The sequence below is a fragment of the Primulina eburnea genome, chromosome 3 (genome assembly GCF_022965805.1).
Source record: "Primulina eburnea isolate SZY01 chromosome 3, ASM2296580v1, whole genome shotgun sequence".
NCBI lineage: Eukaryota > Viridiplantae > Streptophyta > Magnoliopsida > Lamiales > Gesneriaceae > Primulina > Primulina eburnea.
This window is the reverse complement of record NC_133103.1, coordinates 5,829,733-5,850,597: the sequence shown is the minus strand read 5'-3', so window position 1 is coordinate 5,850,597 and position 20,865 is coordinate 5,829,733. Positions and strand designations below refer to the sequence as shown.

Below are 20,865 nucleotides of genomic sequence, written 5' to 3'. Positions count from 1 at the left end.
CTTAAAAGTAACGTGCAATCTACTTTAAATTTTGTGGTTCGAGCAAATCTATAATTTTAAAATCAATTGTTTTGAATTTCATATTAAAGCTATTAGTAATTTTATTGCTTAAAAGTACGCATATATATATATATTACCCTCCGACACATACATATGTGTGTATTCAAAAATTAATACTATATATTACCCTCCGACACATACATATGTGTGTATTCAAAAATTAATACTATTCAAAAGTCACGAATGAAATGTGTTAAAATTGGGATTGTTTACTTCACCACAAAAGCTAAATCAAATGGAGGATGCTCAAAAATTGAATATCGTTATTATATATTACCTACAATCTCCATATAAATTAAAATCCTCCAAATTTTCTCTTCCTTTCGTTAAAAATCAGATGCTACTCAAATTTGTAACGGGCACATAAAATATATTTTTAGAATAAAATATGTTATCATTTTTGTGTCCAAATAAATTTTCCTTGAAGCGTGGGACCAAGGATTTTGATGGGAGGAGCTGCAATCAAGTGTATAGCGACTTTCCAATAATTTTTTTTTTTTTTTTTTTGCTTGGAAAGAACGGTCGTCCCCACCGACTACCACAACCACAATACGCGTTATGCTTAACAAAGATGTTTATCTAAGTCATAATACATTAATTTGATCGGTACAAAGTAACTCTCGTGGGGCAACTACGTAAACGAATCGAATAAACTCAAATATCATTAAAATTTTAATGTTCAAATTCCACTTGAATTAAGTATATTTTATTTTGAAGTTCGAGTTTTTTTTTGTGTTCGAGTTCATATTCGACTCGATAGCTCAGATATTAATTATGCTCGATAATAAATTCCAAAAGCTTGAAACGCGCTAATAACTCGAACTATACATATATTTACTATATAATAATATTTTATTAATAAAATAATAAAGTTTACGAGACATTCCTGAATTATCAAATAATATAATATTAAATTGATTTTAACTTTAAAAAAATTTAACATATTCGAATTTAATTCAAATTCAATAAATTTAAATACAAATCAAATATTTATTCAATTGAATTTAAAAAAAAAAAAACTGATGAACGACTAAATTCGATTAATCCGTACGACTGTGTTAATTGGGACCTACAAATTGTAAATCGTCAGTGGTCATGCGGGCCAACTCATTCATTTTTTCTATATCACATCCACATAACGACTATTTTCATGTTCTATATATATATTTCATATAAAATTCATTTATATAAATGGAATATTTATATAATAAAATATAGAACAATCTTAATTTCTCTTGTCCAAGTGCCTCCTAGCTCAAATTTACATATGTATTTTTTTTTATAATTATCGTGGCAAAAATATTCAATTATCTTTCAAGATTCTCACAGTTATAATAGGCAAGGTAAGCTCAGACATCTGGATTTTAATAGTTATAATAGGCAAGGTAAGCTCATACATGGTTTGAAATTAAAATTTCAATTCAAAATGGTATTTTTATTTAAAAGGTTGTAACATTTGTACTCTACAAAATTTCCCAAAATTATCTTTTCAGTATCACACTTCTTAAATTATATCATGTTTCTTTTTTAATTTTTATTTTTAATATGAATTAAATTAATTAGGAAAAATGTACATACCGCGTGCATTAACTAGTATGTTAAGCTTGTTGAGCTATCGGTATCTTAAAATGTGAGTGAATCTTTTCAATTTCATTTTGGATTTTTGTTTGTATGTAAAATAAAATTACAACATATTTGTTTGTAATTATAATAATTTAATATAAATCACAATATATATAAAAGTAAAGTAGATAAGATCATCCCCAACCCCATCCTCGTCCCTACTCGCACTACAAAACAAGCGCCTCATTCACCATCTGCTTTTGCTAATATCTAACGGCCACGCCTCCGCAGTAATCATGACGATTTCCGACGTAGTCGTGGGAAACCTGACGACGCTTTACCTGGTGGTGATAGCAGCGATGAAGGCGTATGGCCTGGCGACGGGGCGGAGCTTCACCAGCGCCTGCGTGCTCGTCCTCTCCACGCTGGTCGTGGCCGTGATCCTGATCGCCACGCTCACGTACGACGTGTCGCGCAAGGCAGCTGATGCTCTGATGACTCGAGATCACGGGCACGAGATGTGCCGCGGCGGAATCTGCTGGCACGGAGTTGCCGTCAAATCGCCGGCGTCTCAGGTGCGGTTCCGCCTCCCTCCGCAACACGTGCAATGAGCTCCTTTATTAATGCCGATACCGATGTCCATACTTTACTTTCTGGTGTCGGTTCAGTCGTAGTAATTTTGGACCCTGGAGATAAATTCGCAGCGAAGCGTTCTTATCGTGACTATCGATCTTCCTTTTCCGATCAAAACTTTTGTAAATACATGCAATTTTCCTTGGAAGAACTAAAGGTGCGTGTTTGGTAGTTCTACAGTTAAAATCTGTGTGTGAGTATCTAAACTACAATGTACAGTAATTTTGTTTAGAATCCCGTTTGCGTAATGTGAAATGAAATTTTACTCCTCTCTGGTTGGATTTTGGACTCTCTCTTTTGTTTCGATTGATTATATTAATATAACTCACACGGATTACTTCTCCTAATGGTTGATGATGGATGGATGTAGAATTCGAATTGAGATTTGGTGTGTTTTAGATCTCCAAATAAGATCAAAATCGAAAGATCCAAGTCGAATTAGAATTTTATTTAATTACAATTAAAAACTCGAGCTAGCACAATTATTATTATTTATTTGGTTCTTCATAATTTTTTACAGTTCCCTTTTGTATGTATATATGGGTTTGATTAAATATTAATTCGAGGTTTCAAGTATATAATTACAACCTAAAATCATTAGAAGATAGATAATTCAAGGTTTCAGTTGATTACCTCAAACTCGTGGAGGAAAATTGAAAAATGTATTTGATACGGTATACTACTTAGAAGGAGATGCATGCTTAGGACATCAATAATGCTTGAGTAAAGGTATTAACGTTAACTGCTTAGGACATCAATAATGCCTAGTACTACTGTACTAGACATAGCAAGCAATTCCAGAAATTCTAAAAAAAGTGATAGTAGCACGTCACCTAGTCTCCATAAATACGCAACAAACTAGGACATTGATTCCAAACCAAATACATAATTTACTCGATAATTTAGAGATAAGTATATAATTTATCTTTAATGGATGAGCAACACAAGTAAAATTTATAAAGTTTAGTCTTGATTTAAAATTTTTTAGTTTATTTTTCGTCATTTTCTTTGGGAGTCGAACATGTCAGCAAGTACTAGCTAGGCACATCATCAATATTATGTTCGATACCATATTATTATTGTGTGAAAAAAATTATAAACTAAAATAAAAACTAAATTATTAAAATATTAACATACTTTAAATACATACAAAATTTAAAAAAAAACAAAAAATATCGAATAATTTGAATGACTTGTTAAATTTTTCCTGGAAATGCACTAGTGCAGCTTGTGCATGTTCTGTATATATTTAATATTTATTATTATTATTATTATATATTACGAGTTTATTTTTTTGGAACCTATATTACGATTATTTTGTATACACAGTGTATGTATAAGGTATGATATACAATATAAATTTATATATTTTAATTCATATTCTAATTTTTTGAAGCATATTTTTAGTTTTACAATCTAAACTAAATTGAAAATAATTATTACCAAAAATCATATATAATAGAAAACATAAATTAAAGTTATAAATGATCGATTATTGTAAATAATTTTAAAAATAAAAATTAATATCTACTTGTTTAAAATAGAGGAGAAATAAATTTTAAAAAAAAAAAAAACAATGTACATAAATTAAAAGGGATTTCGACCCCAAAATTAGGCGGTCTTAAATCTTAGCCAGTCGGACTTCCCTATCTATGGATTCCAAGCCATATTTTCTTTTGATTCCCAGCCAATAATAGTTTACATAAAAAAAATTAAAAAAACATTTTTACTCCGATGGCCGAAGCCCTACCGGACCCGGACCAATCTCCGATCCCGAACCAGCTTCCGTCAGGGTCGAATTCTATCCTGCCGCAATACTGGTGCTATCAATGCAACAAGCGCGTGTCCGTTGAAACCCTTTCAGATCTCCCCGATGTCGTCTGCTACGATTGCAAGAACGGCTTCGTGGAATCCATTTCCATTTCCGTTTCCCCTATTTCCGATGACCCCACTTCGGGGAACCCGTTAGTTCAGGTCCTACGCCTCATCGCACAAACCGCGCTTGAGGACAACGCTCCACCTCCCCCGCAATCGGAGCCATTGGAGGAAGACTATCTTCGCATCGAGCTCGATGGATGGGATAACGATGATGATGAAGACGACTATGATGAGCAATCAGTTGAAGTCATTCACGAGGACGAGGTGGAGAATCGGGATCACTACCCTGAAAATAGATCGAATGATGAGGAAAACGACTTGGATGAGCCGCGTGGCGAAGATCAAGAAGATGAAATGCTTAGAAGACGGCGAGAGTTACTTGGGCTGCGGCTTAGGGATTTTGCCACGCGAGCCACCAACCGGCGCAATAGAATTCTCGATTGGGCGGAGATTTTAATGGGACTCGAGGACCATCCATTTGATTTGAGATTACATGTTCCTGAATCCGAAACGTATGTAGGAAATCCTGGGGATTACGTGGATGCTGCTGGGTATGAAGCCTTGCTGCTGAATCTAGCGGACAGTGATACCGGAGGGAGGCGTGGGGCACCGCCAGCTGCAAAATGGGTGATCGAAAGATTAGAGAGTATATTGATTCAGAAGGAACAGGAAAAAGTTATGTGTTCTATATGTAAAGATTATGTGAATGCCGGTGAAAATGCTCAGAAATTGCCGTGTGGACATTTGTATCACGGTGAGTGTATTATAACATGGTTGGGGTCGCGGAACTCGTGTCCTGTTTGTAGGTTTGAGTTGCCTACGGATGATACCGAGTATGAAGAGGAGAGGAAAAGGAGAATAGTGGCGGCTGGCCTAAGGCCTGTTCCATCAAGTTCTTCTGGCAGCGGTGGGAGTAGGCCTGATGCTGCCTTCGATTAATTCTCCATGGTAAGATGTTAAATTTTTTCCGTATTTACCTTGTTATTTGTGTTTGGAAATGAAATGTTACTGTACATAATATTCTGTTGCTTTTGATTACATTTCGTTTGGATTGATAGATTTGGATTTAGAATAACATTTTAAATATCAAATGATGAGTTTGGGGATTGGATTTGAAATTCAAGCAAAAGCAAATATTGAATCAACAAAGGAGATTACAAATTCTTCATTCTAATTTTGGGCCAAATTGATTCATTCCAAATACACCCTAAGAGTAGTTTTATGGACAACAAAGTATTTAACTTTGTTCTTGTGTTGTTGGTTGTGTTTTAGTTGAATTAATAATCGCTTTAGATGTCAATGGTTTTATATGTCTTCTGGGTTTCCTTGTAAAAATATAGTGCCCAAGAAAGACCTTCCGCCAGCATTTGAAATCAGTTATATTTTTTTCCACAACAGACTGCACAATAAGAAGTGCTCGGCTCGGCTGACTACTGTAAATGAAGCTTTTTATGAGCACTTTGGCAAATGATGTCTTAAAAGGCCATAAGATTTAATTTACCGAAGTCCAAAGATATGGGTGCAAATTGCAATGATATACTAAAAGGTTGTTGCGGGTACCAAATATAAGATGAGATCAAGCATCGAACTCTTGTAATTGCTTGATGGTATTGTTGTTCTAAGAATTTATATTTCTATGAAATTTAGGGAGTGTTTGCAAAAATTTATGTTTTCAAAGAACTGATTAAATTTATAGATTGTAAAGAAGTGACTAAAATTAAAAGTGGTTAGTCTTTGAAAAATAAGTGAAAAGTTGAAATTTTTAAGTTAAAGTGTTTGGTAAATAAGAATCTAATTTTAGTTTTTTTATTAAATATCAAAATACCCTTAATTGGGTAACACACTAGTCCTCTCTTCAAAACTATTGGGGTAAGAGTGTCTAAAGAGATTTTTATTTATTTAACAAAATACCCAAATAAATTTTTAAGAATCAAAATCACACCATGAGATCAACTTTGAAATTTTGATTAAATTAAGTAGAAGCTAACACACAAAATCTGAGGTTAAGAAACACACAAAATTAGTTTTTTAATTGATTATTGAAGAGTCAATTTTTTTTGAGGTTGCCAACACTCCTTTAGTATATTCAGGACTTGTTTCCCGTATTATGATGAACATAACATGATTTTGTTAAAAGATGTTAGGGTCGTACTATTTCTCAGTTTTTTTGATGGTGGAACATCAACTTATCAATAATAAGTACAAAACAATTCATGAGAAGAGTGAAAGCTAGACTAGAGATTAGAAGGAGACATTGAACAATCATTGTTTATTTGTGGCTACCTTTTAAGTTTTATTTTGCTATTGTGCTTAAAGAACCACTTAGATTTAATTTTTTCGGATGAAACTTGATGATTTTCAATTCTTTCACTAGATTATCTTGGCGGCAGGTATATGTCACTGTTACTTTTCTTAAAAGGAAGCATCACTTATTATTCATAAATGGAGGTTAACTGATGGATTTCTTAGATTAAACACAGAGAGAGGGTTATGGCGTAAATGCCTAATGACTTCTAAAGTGTGATCACGTGTCTTCCTTATGTATGTGATTGTAGCAATAGTTCTGAAACGTTCAGGGTATTTTCTTTTATATTTCAAATGATGTAGATATAGTTGTTGAAAGTCCATGATGCACATGCCTAGGCTCAAGGCTCAACAATTCAAGATTCAGCCCTTTGATGAAGCGCCATGAAACGAGCCATTGAGCGTATGCCTTAACATTGAAATACCAATGTTTGGTGCTTTCAAAATCTCTAGGTGCTGTTTAAGTGTGCCTCATATGTGTAGACAACTCATACACGGTGAAATAGAAGATAATTGTCTTAATGTATTATTCTTGCTCACTTTAGTGAGGCATGTGTCTTACATTTTGTGTTTCAGCCATAAAATATTCCTGCACCTTCATGTGCCTTATTGCTAACATCTATGGCTCTGCATTTCTCTATGATATCTTCGATTTCTGTTTGCTAGAAATCATTTATGCCATGTTATAGCCTATATGCCGATTCTATTCTGATTCTAGGAAATAGCTTGCCTGTTTTTTAGTTTTTGCGCACCAATTTGTGGCTTACTTGTCTTTGCCTATTTTGCTAGGATTTTAATATGGATCATGTCCATCAGAGATTTAGGTTCTGGAGTTGCCAACATTCAAAATTCGCAGAAATATTGGATTGGATAATAATTAGTAGTAATGGCTGCGAAGCCACGTATCTGAGACTCGTAACATGTACTTGGTAATAAAATGTTGAGCATGTTCTGTACATAAATTTGATGGTTTGATACGACTTTATTATATTTAATTTTCAAGAAAGAATAGATTTCGAACATCAAAACATTTAAATGTCATCTTTATGCTTATGAATGACTGATTGGATGGATACTTACGTTTTGCGCAAGTTGATGTAACAAAAGATTTGAAACGGGAGTCATCTAGTTTTCTTGAGATAATTTTTATCGTTAAAGAGGGTTTTTTTTTGGATAAGAAAAATGTTTTCATCATTTTTAGAACGATATTGACTCATTTTAGTGCTTAGAAATTCAAAATGTTCTCGAGAACATTTGAATTCCACCTTTTCACTTGTAGAATCTCAGTGCTGATTACCATTTATAATTTTTAAATCTGTTTCCATTTTAACTATCACTTGTTTGTTCCACTCGGTATCGAATTATACCAGATTTTGATTGGAGTTAAACCCATTTTGTAGTGTAAAGTGTTTGAATCAGCTCCAACAACCAATAGAGGATTGGATTGTTTCCAGATTTACTGGATCGAATAGGTAATTCAACTTAATTAATTAATCCGAAATGAAACAAAATAGGATAGGCTTCGAGTTTATATATATATATATATATATATATATATATATATATATATATATATATATATATATATATATATATATATATATATATATATATATTAAGTATAGAACTACATGCGACAAATATTAAACAATAAAATGAAGATTTTATTTATTTATAGATAATACGCTAAAACAATATTCAGATTTTGGAAAATAAAAAAATCATTACAAATAATTATTCTCTTTTATATTTATAATATAATGATAAGTTAATGATAGAAAAGAATCTCAGAGCTAATTGGAAAAGAATTTCGAATTCCCAAAGCGGGTTTAATAATTTCTGGCTTGAATCCGTTTACGCTTTACCCATTTTGGTTTGGTTTTTAAGCATGTGTAATAATGATAATAAATAGAAGCACACACTATCTTATTATAAGAACGCTGCAGGTTTGAGGTTGGGTTTCATCTACAATGGGTAAGAGCAAAAATTTGCTCCAGTTGTCTTGATCTCTTGACTTCTCGATGACATGGTATTCGTATAATAACCCTTGTAAATACATTAAGTTAATATCCATTTGGTTGGTTTTCGTTACTTATTTTTTCAGCCAATTTTTGTGAGTGTTCCTTGATTGAATACTTGATTTGGTCTTTCAGGGTTCATAGCAGGATAGAGAAACTTGCTCAGTTTATGACAGATATCAGATGTTGTCTGATTGTTGGTGGTCTTTCAATAAAGATCTGATTGTGAATCACAACCCTCTTTTATTTGGTGATGACTGACATGATAACCAGAAAATCTCCTTTGTTGGGTGGATTCAGATATACCACGCGCTCAATTTTATGGCATTCTTCGTTGATGTAATGTCTTTATTGAATCTGGTTAAATGCTTTCATATTTACGGTGCTATATGAAGCCCAAAGAATAATTTGAAAACTTCATTATTACAATTTTATATTGTGTAATAATCTTTAAAATAACTAGTTAAGCACATGAGTTATCCTACTTGTACATCGCAAAAACTGTCGTGAGACTGTCTCATAGAATAATTTTGAGACGGATCCCCAACCCTATCTGATTGATGCAACAAATATTATTTTTTTATGTTAAACGATTATTTTTCACTTTAATGATGAATCGGGTTGACCCATCTCACGGAAAATGATATGTTAGACTGTCTCATAAAATACCTACTCTTTGTACGTGTGATTTGGTAAATAAATTGATGAACAAAAGTTATGATGCCAACATGATAAACCATTTTATTTTAACAATTTCTGAGGTATTTGGTAAATGCTGACGTGATACCGTATTAGGTGCAAGAGGCAGCCTTGCGATCACTGCCGGATATAGTTGTTGCCACTCCATGGCGCATGATAGATCACCTACGCAACTCTATGTCAGTTCATCTGTATGAACTTGCAGTAGTTTTAATACTTGATGAAGCTGATCATCTCCTAGAGCTTGGATTTAGTGCTGAAATTAATGAACTGGTTTATCATTATCCATTTTTTCATTCTCTGTCCGAAAATGGACGCTTAATGTTGTTTTTATTGTGACATGTGAGAATCATGTCTTAGGAAGCTAGTTTCGTCATATAAAAGCTCCCGTTGTGGTGGAGGGATAATTAAGTCAATGCATTGGTATGTGCATGTCAACTCATTATCTAAGTTATGAGGAGGGGAAGAGAGCATTGGAGATTAATTGTGAAATCCTTATGTTTATGATTCAAACCATTATTCCATTCTATTTGAAAATAACTGGAGCCTGTGTTTACGAGCGAAATTGTTCCCTGTGGATATTATTTTGGTTAATGAAAGTCGCCATCTGACAATATTCCTGTTATTTTATTTTAATTTTCACTGCTGTAGTTATGTAGAAAGCCAACTCTATGGATACAAGTGCATCTGTTTAATACCACCTATATATTTATGGGGTCACAAACATTAACATTAGCATTAATCATTAACATATCTATTCTGTGGAATATGCTCTTTTATTCAATCAATTCTGAACTTCATATTTTGAGGTGATTGTCTAATTGATATTGCTCTACCATTCAGGTCAGATTATGTCCTAAAAGGAGGCAGACCATGCTGTTTTCAGCAACCATGACTGAGGAATTTGACGAGCTAATCAAACTCTCTTTGAACAAACCCTTGCGCTTATCAGCTGATCAAACGACAAAGCGGCCAACAACTTTAACTGAAGAGTAAGTGGTGGCTTTGTTACGATCCAATCCATCACGAATTGTTCAAGATCATGTAGGTTAAGCTGCTGCATTAAGTTGAAATGGAGCATAATTACACTGTGCGCAAGGTTGTTCGAATACGTCGATTGTGTGAAGCAAATCAGGAAGCAGTTCTTCTTGTAATGTGTTCCAAGACATTTATGGATAAAGTGATTATTTTCAGGTTTTTGTCCGTTTCAAATTGAGTTAATTACCATTTTTCACTCAGTCTCACATGGTGCTTGAATTAGCCACACTGCAATTTCTCATACATGTTGCCCAATATTTGCATGAATTAGAAATCATAACATGAATCATTGAACACAGTTCTATGTTGCATCGAAATTGGGTTGCTATTCCATGTATTTCAGCTATCTTTTGCATATAATTAAATGCAAGTGACACATGGTAGACTAACTCTAAGAAAATGTTCCAAACAAGTATTCAAGAATAAGGATGTGGCATTTTTTTCATTCTATTCCAAGGATTCTTTCTTCAATTGTGAAAACAAGTTCTCTGAGATTGACATAGATAAATGAGAGAGTATTGTAATTGTATACTTGCTTAATTGCATACTGATATATTGGATTGGAGTACTGATTCTCCTAAATTTGCGACTCGAGCACGATGCATTAATAAGTTTTTGTGGATGGATAATCAAAGAGATTATAACGCTAAATAAAGGCCGGATTAAAAAAGTGTTCTCTGCAAAAAAAAAACTTTTTCCTTCAGCCAGTTTTGTATGCAGACCAAAATAGCCAGACAAGAAGTGTAATTGATTTTAAAACTCGGTGCTTCTGTGTAATACTCACGAGTAATCTATGGCAGTGTTTGGTATATGGGATAAGTCCACCATTATCCCATGTTTCTATGGCAGTGTTTGGTATATGGGATAAGTTCACCATTATCCCATGTTTGGTACCTTTTTAAAAAACTCATGACCTTGATAAATTAATTTTGAGAAAGATAAAACATCGTGAAATGTGTGATAATTTTAATGTAATGATAAAACACATTACAAATGACTTAATTACCCACAATTTAAATACATTTAAGTTAATGTTAAATGCTTATTAAATACATACATATATTCAAATATATACACACACAAATATATATACACACACACACACATGTATATATATGTGTGTGTGTGTGTATATATATATATATATATATATATATATATATTATATTACGTAATTTAAGAATTGAGATATGCAATTACAATATCTTGATAACAATTCAATATAAGTTTTTGTGATATGGTTAATTTTGTCATTACAATTCAATATATAAATTTAATCACTCTTGTTAAAATCATACCAAACATTCAACATATTATCTTATCATTATATTTATCCTTGATTTATCCTTATACTATATATCCCTTACTTATCATATCCTATGTATCAAACTGTACCTAAATATACTATGTTATAATTTGAGATCATTAGAGTGATATATTTTGGTATGCCTGTCACACCACAAAATTTTACAATTTACCCCAACATTCATGGAGATTTATTTTTTTTACTCATCATTACTTTTAACACATTTCATCAATTTTTATCCACATTTCTCTCCATCAATTTCTTTATATTTGGTAAATCATTTTTCAATGTACTTACTCATCATTTTAAATATAGAAAAATATATTGAAAATAATTTTTGAAAAATAACATATATTATATATAAGAAAATAAAAATATATATTATATATACGCTACCTACGTGTCACGTCGTTAGTAGTGCAGAAAAATGCTAGCTTGTTTGAAAATTTTAAACTTTGGCTTATCTTCCTCGTCGTTGATCTCCAATCTGCTGATGCCATTCAATAAAACAGATGAAGCCGAGAGGAGTCTCCTGAATAATTTGAGAGGTAGTTTGTTGAGTAATGACTAATGAGTTGCTAGACATAGTATATTAAAGTCTCGATATATAAATGGAATTATGGTTCGATGTGGTTTTTATTGATTAGTAAATTTTTAAATGAAATTTGACTGTTTATATCTTAATATTTGAAATTTGCATAAATTTCTTGTTGTTTATAGTTTAGTAATATTTTTGAAACTTAATTATATAAGGTTGTGTGAAATATAACATTGTCTATTTATATATTACAACATGAAATTAGCTCTGAATTAAAAAAATCTTGTAGCAGTACACAATTTTTTAACTAAATAGAAAAGGAAACAAAATCCACCCCTAAAGATAGCTAACTTGCAATTGGACGATATTCACAAGAGCCACAATCTTGAAAAAGCAAATTCTCAAGTCTCTTCTTCCACTGTAGAAATACGGTTTATTTCACCCTATCTTGTGAGGCACTGCCCATGAGGTGATCAAAGGCCCAGATTTAAACACACATACACCCCATGAAGTGATCAAAGGCCCAGTACCGTAGAAATACCCTCTTCAAGATGCAGTTCTCCACTGCATCTCAATCTGGATCCTGCCATTTTTCGAGTTGATCAGGTGGTACCTCTCATTGATTCGCTTGTTGTTAACAGCATCGGACAAGCATATATCCACATAACCCAACGTTTCCTACGAAAAAACAAGTTTCTAAGTTGATCAATGGTAGATCAATCTTGTATTAACCAGGTCTAACATTTTGTCACTCATTGCTCAATTACCTTAGGTTGTAGTAGAGCCATTCTTTTCGACATGCTGACAACTTCAACGTGAATCATGTCATTTGTGGGAGGCTCATCCAGCATGAACTGAAACTCCTCTTCCCATCTTGGATCTCTGTTCTTCTTCACAGCCTGCCAAATTTGTACCATTAAGGAGAAAAATGGATCATTCACAATAATTTTTGCATGCAATTCTTGACCGAAACACATATATATCGGACTATTTACCTTTGTTTTTCTCTCCTCCCCTCTAAATAGTAGACGTGCAGATGGATTTGTATGGTTTTTTCCTTCCAAATCTTGAGCTTCATGTACTATAATAACGAGCAGACCGCCACCTTCAGGGGTCCCTTCAGGAGCTTTTTGAACTGAATTTGAATCTGCAAGATTGGTTGGCAACTCTGAATCCTTTAAAGCTTTGTAATTGACTTCAATAACAAGTTGTCCTCTCAACTTCTCATTCTGAACGTCGTCTGGATTCAGGTTTTTAAGAAGATCAAGAGTCATAGTCTTTGGCTCCTCAGGTGTGAGCTCTTTCAATGGTATTATATTCAATCCCATCTTCTCATGCAAACCAACCTAAACAAAAAAATCAACAGGGACAAAATAAGGGGAAGGAAATTGTAGCATCGAGTGCCTCCCACCATACCTACTAAAGTTGTTGGTAATGGTCCAATTCATATCTTTTAACCCAAACACCACATTTTGATTGTTGTCTAACACAGGCAACCATTTTAGAACATCAGATATGACTGTGGATTCCAACGCAATGAGGAGGCCAACACGTCCTCATGATTGAATAGCAAAAGACATCGATGTACCTGTTCCCAGTCATAAACAGTAAGCTCTAAAACTTGAGATTCAGGATCCTTTACAACAAAAGTAAATTGCTCATTCCATTCAGGGTTCAGGTTCTTATGTTTTACTGTTGTTTTCTTGGACGGAAGTTTCTCTTCAGTAAGATTTATCTTAACATAAGGGTCAGATGCCCCTAAGAGATCCTTCTTCTTGAGCTTCAGGGCTCTGACAACCTTCACGTCAAGAATCCCGACTGGTTTCTTCATCGCTCTGTTGATAGCCAAAACACAATCCATATCAGTAATTGAAGAACTTGTTATAGTTGGAGAATGTTTACACCGTGAAGATTGAAACATACTTTGCGGGATCCATTATCTGAACTTCGAGTCTTTTAGGCCATAAATACATATTTGCAACCTGATCTTTTATAAATTCCTGAAAAAAAACCATGATACTTAACAAGGGCATGCGACATATGAAATTCAAACACCAGTATCATGGCATGGTAAAAAGAATTTTCAGTTGTTACAAAATAACACATTCATTCAGTATTTATTACCTGTACAAACCTGTATGCCCCAGGGATGGACATAGCATCAACACCTAGCAGCTTTACTCCAAAATCAACGTGAGGCTACAAAGAAAATTTAAAGAAAGAAAGATCATCAGGTCTGCAATTCAATAGTTACCTAAATCCCAAACATATTTTACTTCTTCCCTGAAATTAGCATACAATTTGCAATACAAAAAATATGTATTGTTTTGTACGGGCCTCTCAGCAAACGCCATTTGAGTTTCATGTGAAATATCAGAAATAGAGATTAATCCATCAACACACCTTCTCCATTAGAGAAACGTGAATATTTGCAAAACAAGGAAAGCTTGGAACCAGTGGCTTTAACGTGATTCGTGGAGAAGCAAATACTTGCAGGTCAAGCACCTGGCATTCTCAAAAATAAAAACTAGATCAGTCGGGGTGTCGTCAAAAGTAAATAATTAGATGTAAAAAAGGGAGTCAGCGCTAGTTCCACAGCTTTGTATACTCCCATGTAGTATTCTGAGTTTTTGTATGTTGTCATATTTTGTATCTGTATCACGCCGTATCCATGTAATATTTAATAGATAGAATACCTGGACAGTAGCTCTCAATCCAAATGCCTTAACAGCAACCAGGATGTTAGGGTTCGCAGCCCATTTCAAGCCTAGTTCCATAATCAATTCCTTTTCCTCAGTGCTATATACTTTCATTCCTGGCACATATGGTAAACCAAATGTTGAAATCAAGAAGACATGCACCAAAAAGTAACGATAAGTAGTTTCCTTTCTTGAGGAACCCATAATTCCCTATTTCCACATGCAGAATTTACATCAACATGATAAACTGGTGATATTTATAGCCACTGTTCATTTTGTCTGCAAACTATATATGGATGTAGGAGAATGTATCAGTGACGAGACCTTGAAAAGTAGGCGGAAGACAGCCCAAAGTTAGTGTTTCAAAATCCACAGAATCGATTTTGTATTTTGGGATTTGCTCGGCTATAATGGGTTCAACTATTTTCTTCGCCATCTTGCAGATTGCCTGAGGACCTTAGGATGTTAGTTGCATGACAATGACAAATGTTTCCAAACAACAAATGATAAAATTAAATAAAAACAAAAAATTCAAGAAATCACAAAATGTATGTAAAACGTGACTAATTTCTTTCCACTTTCCAAAACAAATTTATAACCGTACCTTGTCTAAATAAGGCCACATATATCCTATAAATTTGTTCAGCCAATCGATCTGCAGAAGATACATTTGAAATTTGAAACTATGAACTAAGATAAAAAAAAAAACGAGGATGTGAAATAACACTATCCTTGCAGATTCTTTCGTAGACCACATTAAACTGAAACTTACTCTATCGTAATCAGGATTTTTTATCCAAAGAGGTATTTCTGGGAGCAGCTTTTGGAGACTTTTAGAATCTTTTTCTATCAGTGGACGAATTTGGGGATCCTGTTGAGTATATAAATTCCAAATAAGAAAGACATCATCACAACTAGTCACACATGCAATCCCCCGTAATTTTTTTTTTAAAATCCATTTTTACTTGAAAGTTATCTTGTAACGTAAAAGTTTCACCATCAACGATGCAAAATATAGCAACGTGTTCGAAAAAGACATCAAAATTTAACAAAGATTAACCCAAACAAGAACAAATAAAAAGTTACAAGAGTTCAAATGCGAGCATTGATTTCAGAATTTGCGTAAAAAACTAACCTTGACATCACTCGGCTGATAGTATATGAACAAAAAGTATCCCACCACAAGCCCAAATGTGATCCCGAAACCAAATCCGAAAACACCCATTATCGTGCTAATAATACCCATATCAAATCTTGAACCGAAATATCCCTCAGCAATAGAGAAAAACAGAAGAAAATCCCAAAAGTATACGAGAATCGCCCTCAAAGTTCTATCTCGAGAAACTACACTTCAAATCTTGATGAAGAAACAGGTCTTAAATTCAAGAAAACTTCACAAAACTATCAAACATGAAACTCATAAGACACAAAAAGTCAGATAAACAAAAGGACATTACAGAAAGTGAATGAATTTACAATTTCTTCACTCCTTTTTTTGGTGATGCGAGGAGTCAATAGAAGGATAAAAGAAACATAAATTTCTTGATCGGTCTCTGCATTTAACGCCCCATTTAGATCCACATGTAACGGCTTCCTCTTACTATTCATGCCCGAAGAGTGGGGGCCTGCTAAACATGTCGGTAAATCAGGTGCTTGGTTAATGTAGTAATTTGCAACGCTCCGAATTTCATTCCTTGTGGACTTTTCCTCGGAAACCAGAAATGAGGGGGAAAATATATATTTTTGGAAAGAAAATAATTTAAAATAGTACTAATCTTCTTTCTCTAAAAACGTAAGTGTTTGATGATGAATTATTTAATATTTTTATATTTTTTTTATTTATTTAACGCCACTATCTATAAATACACACTAATAAATCTTTATCAAATAAATAATATTAGGCAAGTTTTGTACGAGAAGTTCTTCCAATAAGATATCGATAAAAAAATGGAACATATGATCAGTTGGTCACACATACATCAACTACATCAACTATCTTCATAAAATTAAAACAATAAAATTATTATATCTAATTATAAGGGATACGTGGGATTATATGGTTGAAATTATTAATAATAAATAAAATAAACAAGGTAAGTAGTGGAAATATTTTTATTTAGTAACTACGATATTATATGTTATGTTTAAAATGATGCTCTTTAATTTATATAATTAAAATATATAAAAAAAAGTAAAAGTAAATTTAATCACGAATGGATAAAACTAAGTTAAGCTTAAGCTCAGAAATACCTTGTTCTAGCTCATTAAGTTCGTCTATTCATCTCAAATGTCATTGTCTTTTGTGATTAGATCACTAGGCATATATAGGTTCCAAGCCTGCAAAACTCCATGAGCCTATGGCAAAGTCATTTCAATTGTAAGCTCTCTCATATTGTCGTATTTTGCTTTGTTGCTCTATTTTGGGAGAGTATAGACTTGAGCGAGGGTTTTCGACGTATATTCTCCGATGTCTCTAACGCTTTTGTTCGTAATGTAAGTGGCACACTACATTTCTTCTCTGGTGTTTGCAAGAGTGACAATTACATACTTGAACTCCACTATCTAGCGTTCACATGAATCTTCCAATAATTCTGATGTAGCCAAGTAAAAGTAGATTAAAACTATTTATTTATAAGTTTTCAAAGGGATTAATGGGCTTAACCTTAAAGTAATTGGACATTGACCTTCTCACGCTCACACAATGAGCTTGATAATTTATATAAACTCCCGATCCAAACTTAGTTAATTAAGTCTTATGGATGTTTCTTCTGAACACATTGCTCTAAAGGGGAACTTTGGAACACGTGAGGCGGGGACTATGGTTATTTCTGATGCTCAAGCAAACAAGGGTGAATCTTTTGAAACCTCGGAGGTAAAAATGATCCCAATAACGAAGGCCAAAGAGATATCAATTGTGGAGGTGAATTATGGTAATCCAAAAAGGGTACTAAATCATGGGAACGTCTGGTCCATGAGAACTTTTCTAATCCACAGGAACAAGGAATAAGAGATGCTATTGTAACTGAAGGTAAACAGACAAGGGAGCATTTTGAGCAGTCAGTAAGAAACTTAAACACCACTCAGGAACCAACTTCATATCCGCTGATGCTATGCAGTCTCGCGGAACATTATGAATTGCTTTGTGTAGAATGCACGTGGGCTTGGGAACCCATGAGCATTCAGATTATTTTCGAGCAACTGGATAGGTTCGTTCGTAACTTTGAATGGCAATAGCTAGCTATATCCTACAATAAAAGTTAATCATCTTGATTTCTATAGCTCGGATCATAGACTTTATTTCAGTTTCTATGAAGATGGTTCGTGAAGTTCTTTTCAGAAAAAGGCGCAAGAGATTTATGTTCGAACATAAGTAGATGATTGAGGGCTTTCAATCGATTATTGATCTATGGAAGCACTGTGAAAATATTGTTGATCTTCCTTGTAAATTATCTCAGTTCCATGGTATTCTTGGGCCTTGGAAATTGCGTCTCTTCGAAAAGAGATTAATGGTTTTTTGACTTTGATTCAAGCCAAAAACAATTCTGCCAGAATAGATGAGGTGGAGCATGATATTGAGAAGCTTGTGATTCAAGAAAAAAATGCATTAGAATCAAAGGTTCGTGCTAATTAGTTGGCCCATGGTGATGATATACAATATACTAAATTATTCCATTCTTTTGCATGAGAGAAGAAACATCTCAATCACGTCAAAGGGCTGTTTGACGGTTAATGAGATCCTATCCATGTGGGCATTGCCCCATGAGAGGATGGATGGCCAAGATCTTGCCAAACATACAATTTCAAAAAAAAATTGTGGGTCCTACATATGCATGGACAAATCTTGACCATCCATCCTATCATGGGGGCAATGCCCACATAGGTAGGATGAAATAAACCCTGTTTGACGAAAACGGTAGGTGGTGTTTTGAAAAAAAGTGTTATTTTGAAATTTTCACCGCATATAACCAATGTTTATAAAATTGGATTGGGTTGATCGGTCATAGGTCCGGCCTGAACAATTTTATAAACCGTTTTGACGGTCAAACTAGTCTTGAACAGGTTAACCAGTTCAGTCATGTCCATCCGGTTCGCTCTTTTTTCTTTTTCTTTTTTAAATTTTGACTTCTTTAATTTTTTTTAAAAAAATTTCTTATATTTAAAATTTTATCCTGTGATTATATATATTTATTTGGATTTTGATTTTTTATTACAAAAATTATTTTAGTTAGTAATATTAGACACTATTTTGATTTATTTTTTTAAAAAATAAATATTGATATAAGTATATGTATGTTGTTTAGATTTAAAATTTTGGATAAATATTTGTCATTATTTATATAAATATCTTTATAATTTAAAATATATTATTTACTATATTTATAATATTATTTTATATAATATAACTGTTCCTTTTAGATCGTCAGATAATATAATATAATGGTATTCTGGTTCGACGGTCAGTTTGTTTTTCAAAGTAAACCGGTTTGACAACTTGTCCGGTTATAAAAGCATTGCAGCTAACTTCTTTCATTTGGAGATTGAGGCAGCTATCTTGAATATTTGCCCGACAATGGATGATTCAATGAAAGAAAAAGTATGGAGTACAGCAAGGGTGAAAAGGCAGCAACTTCAAGCTTTTCGCAAAGAGTTTGAGATTCTTCACATGAATCATGCAAGCAGAATCAGTTGATGAATATTTTTCAAGAGTACCAACAGTAAACAAGATGCGTGTTCATGGTGAAAAAATTGAAGATGTGGCTGTAGTGGAGAAAATTCTTCGATCAATGCCTCCAAAATCCTCTTATGTGGTATGTTATATTGATAGTCAAATTAAAAGATCTTGATGAACTTTCAATTGCATGAAAAGAGAATGAACACATGTTCAAATCAAGAACAAGCATTGATGGCTTCAACTCATGATGAAATATATAGCGGGAAAGGATCAAATAGAGGTCGCAGCGGAGGCCATGGAAGAGGCCAAGGTTCTTATGCACTAGATTCTCGGGGCAAAGGCAGAGGACAACAATCATTCAACAATCACTCAAATTTTGATAAGTCCAACATTGAAGGTTACCGCTGCCAAGAAGAAATGCGAAGAGTCCACGAGTACTGGACAAAGGGAAGAGGATGGAACTGGCATGAGTTAAGAGGGACTCCTGTCAAGGGAGATAGAAAATAAACTGGCAGCCTACACCTTAGTCGAAGAGGATAGCGTCAGTGATAGCAGCTGCTGGAAGGGAACGAGCACGGGTTACTTCTCTGTAAAATCAGCATATGACATGCTAACCCACGCAAGCCAGCAAGGACCAAAGAAAATATGGTCAGAAATTTGGAAATTGCAGGCACCGAACTGCCTCCGAACATTTATATGGTTAGTGAATCATAAAAAGATCATGAGTAATGAAGCTAGACTCATGAGAGGATTCACGATGGATGCTCGTTGTGCATTATGCTTTATCGAAACAGAAGATGTATACCATATCATCCACAAATGTCAGGAAGTACGGGGACTATGGTGCGTTCTGAAATCCACACGGCAATATCAAGCTGAGTTGGGTATGAATTTCGAGGATTGGATGAGGAAAAATCTATCAAAGGAGGTGCACAAAAATGGAACGACAGGCTGGAAGAATTTATTCGCAATTACACTTTGGTGGATTTGGAAATGGAGGAACGAATATGTGTTTACAGATAAGAAGTTGGATGTTAGAAGGAAGAATTGATGGATTCTGGAACAATATTTGGAAATTAAGAATGCATTCTCCAAGAAAAAGGTGTTGCTAAACAATATGAACGTCTACGAAGACCGATGTCTTAAGTGGAACCCTCCACCAAAGGGTTGGTGTGCATTGAACGTCGATGGATGTGTTAAAACACATGGACAAAAGGCAGGAGGAGGAATTCTGAGAAATGAATATGGAGAATGGCTAAAAGGTTTCATCCATAATATTGGCATATTCACATGCGAAGAAGCAGAGTTATGGGCAGTATAAAAAGGATTAGAATTCACATGGAAACTTGGGTACAAAAAGGTGGAGCTCGGGATAGATTCAGCAACAGTAGTGCAGTGGCTTAATGGTGAAGTGGCACCCTGCTCGCCAGCGCCCAACTTAGTATATAGTTGTCAAA

At 33.9% G+C, this 20,865-nt stretch overlaps 3 protein-coding genes and 1 long non-coding RNA gene across 10 annotated transcripts; 3 read left to right on the top strand and 1 right to left on the bottom strand.

The window, feature by feature from the left end:
• The first annotated feature begins 1,824 nt into the window (after positions 1-1,824).
• Positions 1,825-2,525, top strand: LOC140828097 (uncharacterized). The gene has a single exon (XM_073191078.1). It carries the CDS (start codon positions 1,920-1,922, stop codon positions 2,232-2,234), a length of 315 nt encoding a protein of 104 aa, XP_073047179.1. The 5' UTR covers positions 1,825-1,919; the 3' UTR covers positions 2,235-2,525.
• Positions 2,526-3,867: 1,342 nt separating this feature from the next.
• On the top strand, positions 3,868-7,495 carry LOC140825737 (E3 ubiquitin-protein ligase CIP8-like). Of its 5 annotated transcripts, XR_012116735.1 has the most exons (3): positions 3,869-5,082; positions 7,228-7,328; positions 7,362-7,495. XR_012116735.1 is itself a non-coding variant. In XM_073187680.1 (2 exons), exon 1 carries the CDS (start codon positions 3,991-3,993, stop codon positions 5,071-5,073), a length of 1,083 nt encoding a protein of 360 aa, XP_073043781.1. In that variant the 5' UTR covers positions 3,868-3,990; the 3' UTR covers positions 5,074-5,082; positions 6,778-7,192. The 5 variants fall into 5 exon arrangements, 4 of the variants coding, with proteins under 4 accessions (XP_073043781.1, XP_073043780.1, XP_073043782.1 ...); XM_073187680.1 differs by lacking the exons at positions 7,228-7,328; positions 7,362-7,495 and adding an exon at positions 6,778-7,192 and having other exon boundaries at positions 3,868-5,082; XM_073187679.1 differs by lacking the exons at positions 7,228-7,328; positions 7,362-7,495 and adding an exon at positions 6,742-7,191 and having other exon boundaries at positions 3,868-5,082.
• An 831-nt stretch (positions 7,496-8,326) lies between these two features.
• On the top strand, positions 8,327-10,352 carry LOC140828096 (uncharacterized). Of its 2 annotated transcripts, XR_012117115.1 has the most exons (3): positions 8,338-8,467; positions 8,592-8,795; positions 9,999-10,352. It is a non-coding gene; the product is annotated as an uncharacterized lncRNA (long non-coding RNA). The 2 variants fall into 2 exon arrangements; XR_012117114.1 differs by having other exon boundaries at positions 8,327-8,467; positions 8,592-10,352.
• Positions 10,353-12,568: 2,216 nt separating this feature from the next.
• On the bottom strand, positions 12,569-16,442 carry LOC140825736 (synaptotagmin-2-like). Of its 2 annotated transcripts, none has more exons than XM_073187675.1 (12): positions 16,213-16,442; positions 15,509-15,607; positions 15,341-15,391; positions 15,061-15,184; positions 14,734-14,852; positions 14,441-14,542; positions 14,162-14,236; positions 13,961-14,037; positions 13,626-13,872; positions 13,033-13,383; positions 12,805-12,936; positions 12,569-12,715 (listed from the first exon to the last, which is right to left on the bottom strand). In XM_073187675.1, exons 1-12 carry the CDS (start codon positions 16,342-16,344, stop codon positions 12,584-12,586), a joined length of 1,641 nt encoding a protein of 546 aa, XP_073043776.1. In that variant the 5' UTR covers positions 16,345-16,442; the 3' UTR covers positions 12,569-12,583. The 2 variants fall into 2 exon arrangements, with proteins under 2 accessions (XP_073043776.1, XP_073043777.1); XM_073187676.1 differs by having other exon boundaries at positions 15,872-16,427.
• Between the last annotated feature and the right edge of the window lie 4,423 nt (positions 16,443-20,865).

Bases quoted from the DNA above. Each gene is read 5' to 3' on its own strand.
- LOC140828097 (XM_073191078.1), top strand. From the start codon at position 1,920: ATGACGATTTCCGACGTAGTCGTGGGAAACCTGACGACGCTTTACCTG.
- LOC140825737 (XM_073187678.1), top strand. From the start codon at position 3,991: ATGGCCGAAGCCCTACCGGACCCGGACCAATCTCCGATCCCGAACCAG.
- LOC140825736 (XM_073187675.1), bottom strand. From the start codon at position 16,344: ATGAATAGTAAGAGGAAGCCGTTACATGTGGATCTAAATGGGGCGTTA. The intron at 15,185-15,340 runs GTACGGTTATAA...TAAGGTCCTCAG, and splicing joins TGTGGCCTTATTTAGACAAG to GCAATCTGCAAGATGGCGAA. The intron at 12,716-12,804 runs GTAATTGAGCAA...GTTTTTTCGTAG, and splicing joins TGGCTCTACTACAACCTAAG to GAAACGTTGGGTTATGTGGA.